General features: G+C 41.5%; 1 protein-coding gene across 14 annotated transcripts in view; it reads right to left on the bottom strand.

The window, feature by feature from the left end:
- Window positions 1-12,296, bottom strand: part of ZNF827 (zinc finger protein 827) — a 163,840-nt gene that overhangs the window by 66,673 nt on the left and 84,871 nt on the right. For all 14 annotated transcript variants that reach the window (XR_011537111.1, XR_011537110.1, XM_070608882.1 and 11 more), the window contains exons 6-7: window positions 9,715-9,954; window positions 7,314-7,371 (exon numbers count right to left, since the gene is read on the bottom strand). Coding sequence is in view for 12 of the 14 variants with exons in the window: in XM_070608882.1 (XP_070464983.1) it covers window positions 7,314-7,371; window positions 9,715-9,954 (298 nt within the window). In the remaining 2 variants the exon portion in view is untranslated. The remainder of the gene's footprint in view (window positions 1-7,313; window positions 7,372-9,714; window positions 9,955-12,296) is intronic.

Below are 12,296 nucleotides of genomic sequence, written 5' to 3'. Positions count from 1 at the left end.
GCAAATGCCTCCCCATGAACGAAACACTCGATATCACTAGGATTCAATAAATGAAAAGGTTTTGACTGTCAGATATAATTTTTTCCCTCCCAATTTGTAAAAGTTTTTTTTTTTTAATGATAAAGCACAGAGACCTGGGAAATTCTCTCCCTCTTTCTCAATAGCTTCTGGTAGAATTGTAGATTCAACCTTTTTGAAAGTCAATTAGACAATTCACAGCAAAAGCCTGAAAACTGTGAATGCTTTTTTGGAGTTGGATTATCCCAGCATCATTCATATTAGCAACAATTCGGGAAAACAAAACCAAACCAAACCCTTGATATCCAAGAGAAGACTGATTAAAGAAACTATGACACATGGAAACACTGAATCCTATAAAAACATTAAAAGAACAACATTGAGTTATGTTTACTGACATGGAAAGAAGATCTCAATATACAGCTAAGTGAAAAGAGAAGACTACAAAACTGTATAGATAGTAGGAACCAATTTTTATCGGAAAGTATACAGATATAAATAGAAAAAAATTCAGCCAAGATACACACCACCAGCTTAGCAGTGGCTGTCTCTGGGTAGCAGGATAGACTATAAATGATTCTTTTTTCTTCTTTACGTTCTCCTATATTCTCTGGAAATAAGTTATTTTTAAAACTTAAAAAAAGCTTAAGTTTTACAGTTTAGGATCCTTTATTTTTAAAGCGAGTCTTAGTCTTTTAAAGAGTAAGCTGAGAGATGATATTATTGAAGGCAGTTGTAAAAGACACAGGCAGAGACAACTCTATCTAAATTATGATCCCACCAGTGTTAACTTCAGGTGCAGATGCCCAAAAGATATGGAAGGAAGAGGCTGTTTAAAATAATACAGAACAACAGAGCATCTTGGGAAGAAATATATATTGGTAAGGTTTTTTATTTTCTTCTCTGAAAAGTACAAATGCCTTCTATTTAGTGTTGTCTTAGAGGCGGGCCAATCAGTACAACCTAACACCAAGTTTTCAAGGAACAATTCCTGTGGCAGCGGCTCTAGCATTCATCCACTGTGGAGCCAGGAAACTTCTCAGGACAAGGAACACAATGCCAGGCCTTGTGGAGGGCCGCTGCAGTGGGAGGCCAGACCGGGGGAGCTGGAGCCAACCGCAGGCCACAGAAGTGAACCTGCACGTCCAGATCGGCGAAATGTCAGCCTGTGGAGGGACCCGGATCTCCCACAGGAATCTGACGTTGTACACAAACAAGGACAACGGGCTTTCTGCTGAGGGGAGCAGGCAATACATGAACAGAGTCTTCTCTGCAGTGTCACAAGAGTCTGTCCTGTGGAAGTTGCAGGGAACATCAGTGAAATGTGGATGCTCCCTGGCCTGTGGCATCATTCAACAGGGCTTTTTAACCCCTAAACAGGAGCCAATCCTTGAATATTTGATAAATTTCTAGTAACAACCGTGGAGACACTCTTGGGAGAAAATCCCAGATAAAAAGAATAGGATTGAAGATGGCACCCAAGCCAAATACACCTTTTGGTCATGTCAACTCTACATAACCTATCAAAAGTGATGAGGAAAGAATATGGGTTCTGGATGTCTACTTATAGAGAGCTACAGATTTACACTTCAGTCCTTGCTATTCTGGGTTATAAAAACAAGAGAGAATGCTGTTGCAAGCCAGTAGAAATAAAGTTGGGAGAGCTCATGGAAAATGAAGAAGAGAAAGGCACAGCCCTCTTCAGGTCCTGAAAAGGAGATTTAAATGTGCGTCTTCACAGTAACAATATGCTAAACAGTTCTGGAAGCATATTGTTTCAACTGTAACGGTTCAATACAGATGTCACAGATGGCAGGAAAAATGGCAGAGGGTGATACCTACAGGACAATGGAGTATAGGAACAGATAAAAGTACTGAAGAAGGTTTGGTGAAACGCAAAGGATAAAACTTCAAATGTAGCAATGCACTAAGTAGTTTCAGGCTATATGTTCTAAAAAAATAATCTATTGTTTTCAGGGATGAGTTTTAATTTCTCTGAAAAATGAAAACTCAAAGATAAGTTGAAAAGGATGTATTGCCAATGAAAAGACTCTCAAGTCAACATTTGTGTCAGGGCAGCTACAGACAGCAGTGCAGGCTGTGCACTGCACAAAGGTACCATATCTGGGGGGGCATACTCAACATCACAGACATTGAAGATTTACGTACTTATGATGACAGTATTCCAGTAGATGGCAGTGTCTTGAGGAAGGGTGTTTTTTAAGAATTTGCAATGGCCCACTAACAGTCTTGACTTCACCAAAAAAGCATTGACTGTCCTAACTGAAGGGACTCCATGAAATTAGTAGCAATTTTCATTTTATAGAAATAGAATTCTCAGTGTATTTAATCTTAAAGTCATAAAATACAAAGGATGAAGAAAATATACGGAGAGCTTCTCAAAAATCACCAAGTTCATTTGCCCTGTTTCCTGTTTGTTTTCTTAATTGCTTCTGTCTAATCCAGTGTTCTTTATACGTCATCTTTTACTTTTTAGGTAATGGAACATTATTCTCTTATGCCTTCTAAAAGACAAAAAGGGGAAATTGCACAAATTGAGGCAGTACATCATGCTTTTATAAATTTGTGCAATTCTATTACTGAATCATAAATATTTAAGGACACGCATCCAAATCATCACGCAGAAAAATTCTATATCGGACGCTTCCAAGTACATATGTCTTTTGGTAAACACTGTAAGTACCATTATCTAAATCATAGAAAAACAGCCCGCATTTCAAATTCTGAAAACTGGGCAAATTAAATGTTGGTCGGCACAGCATGATATGAGTCTACCTTTCTCTGATGTTCCCACTTCTGTTTTTTGTCTAGTAATGGAGAAAAACACAATTTGGGTAAATACTTCCTTGCTTTTGGAGTAAAGCAAGCCAGGTCCGAGAAGTTTTTCTTATAGGCCTGCAATCTTATATCCCCATGGACAATCAATTATTAATGGGAAAAAAGAGAACAAATAACCAAGAGAGGGTTCTTGGCAGCCATTGTTTGAAGTTCATGGTGTTAGACGACATCGAGCATGTCCAATTCACCTGCCAGGAGCTATCTGATTCTTACTCTAGGGTTCCATTTTCCTATTTCGATCTTATCCAGCATCTGGCTGGGTGATGGTCCATGTCAGAAGATGTAGATCTTCTTTTTATTCCATTAAACTTCAGGATCTGGTTATGATATCACGGCTCATATATTTTCATCTACAAATGATCATATTAGCTGGTTATCTGGCTCCCTGTAGAACCTTGGCTTGTGCTGGGAAAGGAGATACAAAAATCAGGATTTCATTAGTCTCTTAAGTGTCCAGTCCCTCTGCTTTCTTGGGTCTGGCTGGACTGTCTCCTCATCTCATTTGTCAGGTAGAATGGCATTAAGAACACTCAGTCCACACACTATCTCAAAGAAGATGCACAGCCTTCTTTATACTTAGATTGAATTTTCCAGACTCTAAGGTTAAACAGGCAAAAGAACTGCTGTTTTAGCATTTACAGTGAAGTGCCAGCTAAAGGGCTGCCTCAGTGGAGGTGCCCCTAGGAGGGCAGAGACAAGGGTGGAACGAAGGGATGAGGCCAAGGCATTGGTGAGCAGGACCACATGATCCGATCACCCCAGCTGCTAAGGGGATTGATTTTTCTGCCTGGCTCCATGGTGTGCTTTGGTGAACTGTTTTTCTCCTGTACTTTTGGGAAGACGATACTAATTTAAGCAGCTGAGTCTAAGTTCTTAGGGTGAAAAAAAAACAGGCATTCTCAAACTAGCTCTTAAAATGAAGTGTGGGATTTGCTTCAAAATAATTTGGGGGGAGGGGGAACAAAAGCAGGGGAGAGATGAAACCACATAGGTCATGAATTGATAGTTGTTCAAACAGTGATGGGTACAATCTCTACTTTTGTACATGTTCGAAATTTTCCATTGTAAGAGCTTTTTTAAAGATAAGAGAGACTCAATGATCTGGAAACTTGCTAGTTATTACGTTCAACCTTTAGCTTCACCTAAACCTCTTTTTAAAAATTGCTAACAAGGAATGCTGTCTAACATCATTTTCTCTCTCCATATCTGCCCATCTTACAACAGAGGTATTAACAAACAGCAGAACCGCCAATGGTCAGCCATGATGAGGGAGGGTTTGATGAGCAAGGAGGTGCAATCATCAGTCCACACGGGATGGAGAGTGAGCTCTACACACATCCACAGCCTTGCTGTTCTCTTGGTGCCTGGGCATGGGAATCAGCACCCTGTGTCTCAGTGGTAAGCACACAATGGAATGCTGAGCTACAGAGCACTTCATCCTGGGTTGCTACACTTTTCCTTAGTTCTTGTGGTTAATGAAAATCAAGATCAATAATGATAAACAACTGTGGGGGAAGTTGTGGGTTTATAAAAGACAAGGAGAGAATCCGCTTCTTTCTTCAGTACTGCACGTTGCTACTCTCTCATTGTTCTCTCGGATATCCAGACCGCAGGAGCAGTGGAGGAACTCAGACAACCACTGGCATTTGGAAGAGCCTGAACTGAATATTGTGCTGAGGCCAGCGTCCCAAAGCTGCCCTTCAGAACTAAACTATCTCAAATGTACCTAGCAACTCTCAAACATGGAAGATTTTGAACTTGATTCCAATCATGAGCCATTGCTCTGGACAGTCAGCTTCTTCTAGGAAACCAAACATGGGAAATCTGATAACTAACCAAACATCCCACTAAGTACTTAAAAATCTGGAGATAGGGAAATTTGGAGGCTGGATATAAGTCTTTTTGAAAACCATCACAAATCATACCTTAAAACATAACCCACAAGCTGACCTTGTGCATACAAAATAAGAGTTCCTTCTAAAACAGGGATCCAAAAAGAAGACAGAGAATTGGCATTTTTTCCCATCCCTGCGATCAGTCAACTCAGGTTACAGAGGATTTCTTGGCACAAGGCAGCTTGATGCTATTCCACCTGAAGTAATGAAGTGAGAAGGTAAAAAAGAGACCTATTTGAGAAGAGGCTAATTGAGCAAGTCACCTACTCAAAGGAAAAATAAAAGCACACCAAGGAGTTTGTAGAAGAACAATAAACCAAGAATTCTGGAACACTGTATCATGCCAGGGGCTCACAGGAAGCACTTTTTCTTTTGCTTTGGGCAAAAGATCTGATTTGGATTTCTTCTTACTCATAATCTCCCAGCAACAGGAGAATTTAAGGATTGCTTCATTTTTGCCAAATGGCTAAAAAAAATTTCTCTTCTAGCCTATAATTATGCTTTAGCTCCAGCCAAGGCAATTTAGGCTATGAGGTACATTTCACTTAGGGGCGAGTCCAAACCTCCTCTTACCTCTTCCCAGAGAACACCTGAACAGCATAAAATAACATGGTCTTGCAGCATACCTTTCTGTTATATAAATATTATCATGTAATCTTAAATACCCAGCAGAAAACCTCCACAGGAGATGCTGCTGGAGTCCTGCCCAGATCTGCTTCATACACTAGCGCAGTCACCCCAAGTTGCTGGGAGGGTTGGTGGCTAACACTGAGTGAGACCTGCCCTCACCATTGGAGCCCCCTCACCTGGGAGGTTACACACCCCTGCTAAAGTTAGTGAATAATAAGGGGGGAAAAAGGGCTGGCCCCCTTGCCTCAGGGCAGGATTTACTCTGTGGTGCAATTCATGCTCCAGAATTCTCTCTGGGATAGAGCTGAAGCTAGAATCCACCTAAAGCCCCATCCTTGCTCAGCTCCCTCTCCTTCCCTCTCCTGCCCCATCACTTCCCTGCAGGCTCCTCTGAGAGCACTCCCTCAGTAAATAAAGCCCCTCCATAGGAATTCCCGTCTCAGGCTCTGCTTCTAGGGAACCTGACCTGTGCACTTTGAGAAGCCTATGGAAGCAAATTAAAATGAACATTTATTATTTTTAGGCGCCGTCTTTCAATATCTACCAATCCAGACAATTTCATGTGTTTAGACCCATGGGCACAGGCATAGATACTAAATAGTCTTAAGACGACACGTAGAAGGTAGGCTGAAATCCGTGGTAGCTCATATCTCCAATTTGGGCATCCAACTTAAGAGATAAATAGCCTTTCCAGCCATTCATTTCCCAATAAAATGCACAGACCAGATCGAAAGCCCCATTTTCCATCTGTGCGCTTTTATACGGAGACAAGGCTAACGCCACTCTTCCGTGGAAAGTGGAGGTTCCTTTCCTTAATACTATATAAACTCTGTGTGAGGCAAGTTGGCTCTGTTTTCATTGCTGTTTGATATGTGATATTCTTAAATTCCAATTCATAGAGTTAAGAAGAAAAAACAACTCGGATTAAGGTTCGAATGAGCACTGTCCACATGCCTAATGATGCTCTGAGGTCAATTTACACCATATCAAAAAGAAAAACATTCTTTCTCTTTTGTTGCAAGAATTAAAAGCACAAAACCAATCAATTGCTCCCTTCAGGAAGAATCTGTCTAAACTTGCTCAGGAAAGCAAAGATCCTTGACCTAAAGCCTTCAGAGGGAGAGGTCACACCTCCCCACAGTAGTGGGGTCTGTGCTTGTCGGCGCTGGCCTACAGCAGCTCAGGGCTGGGGGGCCTTGCAGGGCTGGGATGAGCAGCAGCACTGGCTGGTCCTCCTGCTTTTATGTGGCAGACTGATGGGCAGCCCACTCTGGCTGACCTCCCCAAACTGCCTTTGGCAAATGGGAAGCTTCCTTACTTACAGCTATTAGTGATATCAGTTTTCCTGCAATTTTTAAAATCATTGTCTTTCTTCTGCTTTTTCAATGTGTGACCTCCTAACAACGCTGTGAGGTGAAAAGTTGGGATATCCTCGGTGCCAAATTATCAGCCCATAGCCGCAGAGGTACTTGGGAGCCCAGCTGCCATAAGAACCGGGGTCTACCAGCTGAGGGAGGCTTTCCAGAGACAGAGACCCAGCTCCCAATGACACAGAGGCCCAGCTCCCAATGACAGCTGTGCCACCCATTCAAATTCCCAAGGAAAGAAACTTTTGCAAAGTTCTGCAAAATGACATCTACTTCACGAAATTATTGCAAGGAACAAGTAACATATGGAAAACTCCCCAGCAAAGTGACACCTATTAGGGGTTTAATAAATATTAATGGTCTTCCCCTGGGTGTCCTTGTTTTCTGTATTGTTTCCACCAAATGAAAATGGAGGTAAAGGGCGGGAATCCTGGGAACCCAGTGGGAGAAAATGGTTTGGGGAACAAGGTTCTACACGTGATGTGGACCTGATGGCCCGCACAGTGGCATTGTGAGGGGACCCTGCACGAAGGGGCTTGCCTACCTGGTGGTCGTCCGGATGGTGTTTTCTTTTGTGTGACTGTTCTCTTTGCTTACTTTTTCTGTAAGGAAAAGAATGAAACACAGACTCTTAGGGCCTTGTCACCCAGCTTGCGTCTTTAAGGCTTAAGCAGAAACATCCTCAACATTTCTCCTTCTTTTTTGTGGTTTTCTTTTGGTTTCTTTTTTAAACATCCAAACCCTCCCTGTCTTACTGCTGAGGGCAATGATCAAAAGCATGTAGATGGCACCCACAAAAATATTTCATTAAAAAACAATCAAAGGGAAACAGTTGCTGAAAAATTTCAACTGTGTTGTCTGATTTTAATTGGGCCTGAGTAGGTACATGTACACATATACACACAGACACACACAGATGTGCACAGTTATTTCCACTCTGTCTTCCCCCAGCCGAAAGTCTCTGCTTTCCTCTGATTCAGCACGAAATCTGCAGTTGTTGCAACCGTTCCGCTTCTGACTTTGATGACAACCTTTAAGCATTTTGTATTGTCAGGCCCCTTTGTGGAAAGGCAATATAAAAAACAGCCATAAGACCCCTGGGTGCTGCAGCCATTGAGTGCTTATTCTGATAAATGTCACTAGGGACAAAAAAATATCATTAGACAAGAAGAGGTAAACCCTGCCTTACTCTGTCTTGAGGTCTGTATCTACCAGCTGTCAGAAATTATTTAATTAGCTTTCAAGAACACAAAAGTTGAACTCTGGCCTTCCCGATCCAGTTCAAATGTGAGGATTCTGCCCTGACTGTCAGAGCTGCCAATGGCTTCTTTTAAGTATCCAGAGAAAACCTGGCCAACTCTACTCCGGTTTCAGATTTCAACGGCAGGGCGAGTAAAAAACTCCTAATCTTACGGATTTGAGAAAAAATTTAAACAAAGATTTACAACATCTGTCCCACACTTTGTAACACTTGTCTGAAGCTGCTGTGTGCATGTTTGCGTGGACAATTCCTTTCTGTCCACTCAACCGAGACAATGAGGGTGAATGTGGATTCAGAGGCAGCTTCTTTCAGAGAGCAGGAAATTGGGGCTTCATGACTTGCCTGAGGTCACCCAGGCAGTCAGTGACAGCGCCAGGGTGAGAAGTTTTTAGCTGATAGTAGACCGTGATAATGTACTGTGAGAGAACAGACTTTCTGAAAAGAACCACCCTGGCCTCACTCGGGCAAATTTTAACTGCTACATCATTTTCAAAGTTATATTGTTTTTAGATATGCTTTCAACCTGTAAAAAAAAAAAAAAACTCTTCTATGTTTTGGAGCTTGCAAAGATCTCTGTGTCCTATTAAGTTTACTAAATTAACTATTTCCACCATGGCAGAGCTCTGCACAAACACAGTCCTCATTTGAGAACACGGGCAGTCATTTTCAGCACTGATAGTTTCACAGCCACGGGGTGTGTCACCAGGTCAACCAGAACGTGAACTATCACGACAGACACGGAGTCCAGCTTCTTTTCTCTTTCCTGGTACTTTTCTTAAGGGAGGAAAACAAGTGAATACTTAAATAAGGAGGCCTTTAATGGGTGTTTTAAATCTGTTATCCATAAGAAAAGAGTTGATCAAATATTGGTAACAAACTTTACTGACGCATGAACTTCAATATGCAGGCCAATGCTTGACTATGACAAGGTATCTGTATTTCTACATAAATCTGAATCTTATATGTGTGTGTATCATCCTTCTCAATCATGTTCAAACAATCACAGCATATTAAATTTGTTAAGGACGAAGAGTACGCACCTTGAAAGAATTAACAAAGGGAACAACTTAGGTACTAAGACCCTCAACTATTCTATCAAGACACTTAGCTGAGCTGGTAACGACTGCACTTTTAAATTCCAAGTATTCAAAGTAGAAACAGTTGGTTTACAGAAAATGTTCTACTAGGTTATAGCTAGATAAGGGTCCTCATACTTTCATCTTTTGCTTTCCCCTTTCCTTGATTTTTTTTTTTTTTGGCAAGATACAGTAAAATCTCATTAATTCAGACCACGCTAATTTGGAATTTACGGTAATTCAGTCACTGTTGGAGTAAATTGAAGTTTATCTTTTGCACATTAGGAAAAAAAAGGCTGCTAATCAGATAAACCGCCTAAACAAAATTAGAGGTGAGATGTTTAGCCCAGTCCACAGGAAACACTTGCACAGAATTGAACAGAGTTCTAATTTCAAATGATTCTTAACTATTTATTAAAGAAAGTTTGGCAGGAGTTCTACTTGGTAACATTTTATTAACTGTTGGTTTGAGTGGCAGTATGCATATTAAAGTAACAAAATTGATTTCTGTCTAAAAAAATCCTATAATGTGGGTGTTTCTACTTTGTTACAGTGGCTTTCCTTCCAATTATTCCCAATTATTGACATTTTTCTGCACCTGCACATACCTGACAGTTGAAAGAGGAGCTCGGAAGCCATCTTCACAGAGATATCTTGACTGAAGAGGTTTCTCTCTGGGGGCACTCTGCCCTCTGGCATCTTCTGTAAGGGTTCGGTTTTCTCTCGCCCGATTAAAGTGCTATAGCCAACATTCCGGCTGGGTGATATCGAGACATGCGAGTCCTGGATGTCAACCTCCATGGGTTCCTCTTTAATCTTCACCATCTGAGTTTCCTTGTAGCTTTCCGCTGCAAGCAGGTGAATGAAGAGAAACAAAAACACCAGAGTTTCTTAATTCCGAACCAAACCCAGTTTCTAATCCCAGGGAGAGCTACGAGGATTGCGTCAGGGAGCAGTTTAGAAGACAGCTGCACGGCACACTCACCCACCTGGTTCCCTGAAAAGGGAGGAAACTGAAGCCCATAGAGATTAAGTGACTTATCCAAGGCCACACAAATAGCAAGAGAACCAGGCTGAAGTCTCCAGATCTAGAACTCGGGTTTCCTAACTAGGGTCTCCTGACTACTCCCAGGCACGCTTCTCCTCTGCCTGCTGCTTCCAGAACGGATGGAGAACATGGCAAACATCTGTCATTGTTTCATAACTTACTCAACTTCAGTGACTCAAATATGAGCAAGCATAGTAATACCATGATTTTCTCCCTCTATTTTTAAAGTTCTGATCGATATTTTTTCTTTCTCTTCTAGGGCACTGAAATTAAGAAAAGATAAATAAGGTTGATTCAGCTGAGACATTTACACCTTCTAGGAGATAGTAATCCTCAAGACCACCTAGGAAGTTAATTGCAGCCCAAGGATTAGCATTTAGAAAAACAGCAATCCTACAGGTTATAACAACAGTTCAATTCACTGACTGTTCTTGCTTTAGGTGTGACTATTAGATGCTTGGTCTTTAGCCTGAAACATGCATTCACTTTGCAAGATTGGAGTGCCTTTATGTCCATGTGCCCCTTAGAGCTAATGACAGAATATCTTTGAAACCAGGTGGGGCAATTAGCCCAGCTATGTATTTGGGTGATTTTAAAATAAGGCCACACTTTCAAATCAATAAGGATTTATTAGTAACTGCTGTGTACTCAGCACTCTGGAAAACAGGAAACAAAAAGCACTCAGATAGATAGACAGATAGATACATCATGGACAGACAGATAGAGTAGTAGGTTGAATGGCTGAAGATATCTCTATGTCCTAACCCAAGGAAGCTAAGAATGTGACCTTATTTGGAAAAAAGGTATTTGCAGATGTGCTTGAATTAAGGATCTCAAGATGAGATCATCCTGGATTATCCAGGTAGGCCCGAAATCCAATGCCAAGTGTCCTTATAATAGACAGGAAAGGACAAGACACAGACACAGTGGAAAAGGCCATGAAGACCAAGACAGTGCTATAGACTGAACGTTTGTGTCTCCCTCAAAATTAATATGTGGAAACCTAATTCCCAATGTGATGGTATTTGGAGGTGGGGCCTTTGGGAGGTGATTAGGTCATAAGGGTGGAGCCCTCATAAATGAGATTAGTGCCCGTATAAAGAAGACCCTATAGAGCTCCCTTGCCCCCCTGCCATGTGAGTACGCAGCAAAAAAATGCCTGTCTGTGAAGCAGGAAGAGGGTCCTCACCAGACACTGAACATTCAGACTCCTCAATCTTGGACTTCCTGGCCTCCAGAACTATAAAATAAATTTCTGTTGTTTATAAGCCCCCCAGTCTGTGGTGCTCTGTCACAGCAGCCCAAAGAGACTAAGAGACAGGGACTGAGTTATGCAGCCATAAGCCAAGGATTGCCTGGAGCCACCAGAAACTGGAAGACGCAAGGAAAGATTCTCTCCTAGGTCTTCAGATTTCACACTGCTGGCTCTCAGGCCCGGAGGGAATAAATTTCTGTTGTTCTAAGCTACCAAGTTTGCGGTAATTTGTGAAGGATGGCTGGCTGCATAGATAGATATAACAATAAGAAACAATACAAAGCAGGTGCTGATCTGTGGGACAGTCAAGAGACGTGAAAGGGGAAATCTCATTGCTGTAAGCTGGGTGGTCAGAGGAAACTATGGTTTTCTTGCAAAGTATGAAACAGGCGAAAGTCAAGCACATGTACAGTTTATTGATTTGCAGTAAAGAAGACAGAAGAGCTTTCAAATTAAATGATCAAAATTAATATGGTGCTATCACTACGATCTTATGTAAGAAATGTGCTAATTGTTCTTTTTTCTTCCTGACATTTTACACATGCTTCTCAGGGAAAATGACTTGTTTTTTGACAGCAACTAAACTGCAGGCAACTGTTATATTTAATTTAGATCCCTTCCCCCTTTCTCTATTCCTGCCAAGCTGTTTTTTCTCTGCATGTCTGTGAAGCTCAAAAAAGCCCCAAGTTCATTGATTGAATCATGCTAAAAAAAAAAAAAAAAGAAAAGAAAAGAAGAGTATAAAGCTTTCCAAGTTACACGGTTAGCTTCTTTGCCTTTACTTCCAGTCCATCTGATTCCTTCTTGAGTACTGACCCCATCCCCTGCCCCTTTAGGGACTTGGTGACCTGACAGCTGACCTGACCTCCTGCCACATCAGCCATAGG

The sequence above is a fragment of the Equus przewalskii genome, chromosome 2, assembly GCF_037783145.1.
Source record: "Equus przewalskii isolate Varuska chromosome 2, EquPr2, whole genome shotgun sequence".
Classification (NCBI taxonomy): domain Eukaryota; kingdom Metazoa; phylum Chordata; class Mammalia; order Perissodactyla; family Equidae; genus Equus; species Equus przewalskii.
The sequence above is the reverse complement of the archived record's forward strand: the minus strand, read 5'-3'. Positions and strand labels throughout refer to the sequence as shown.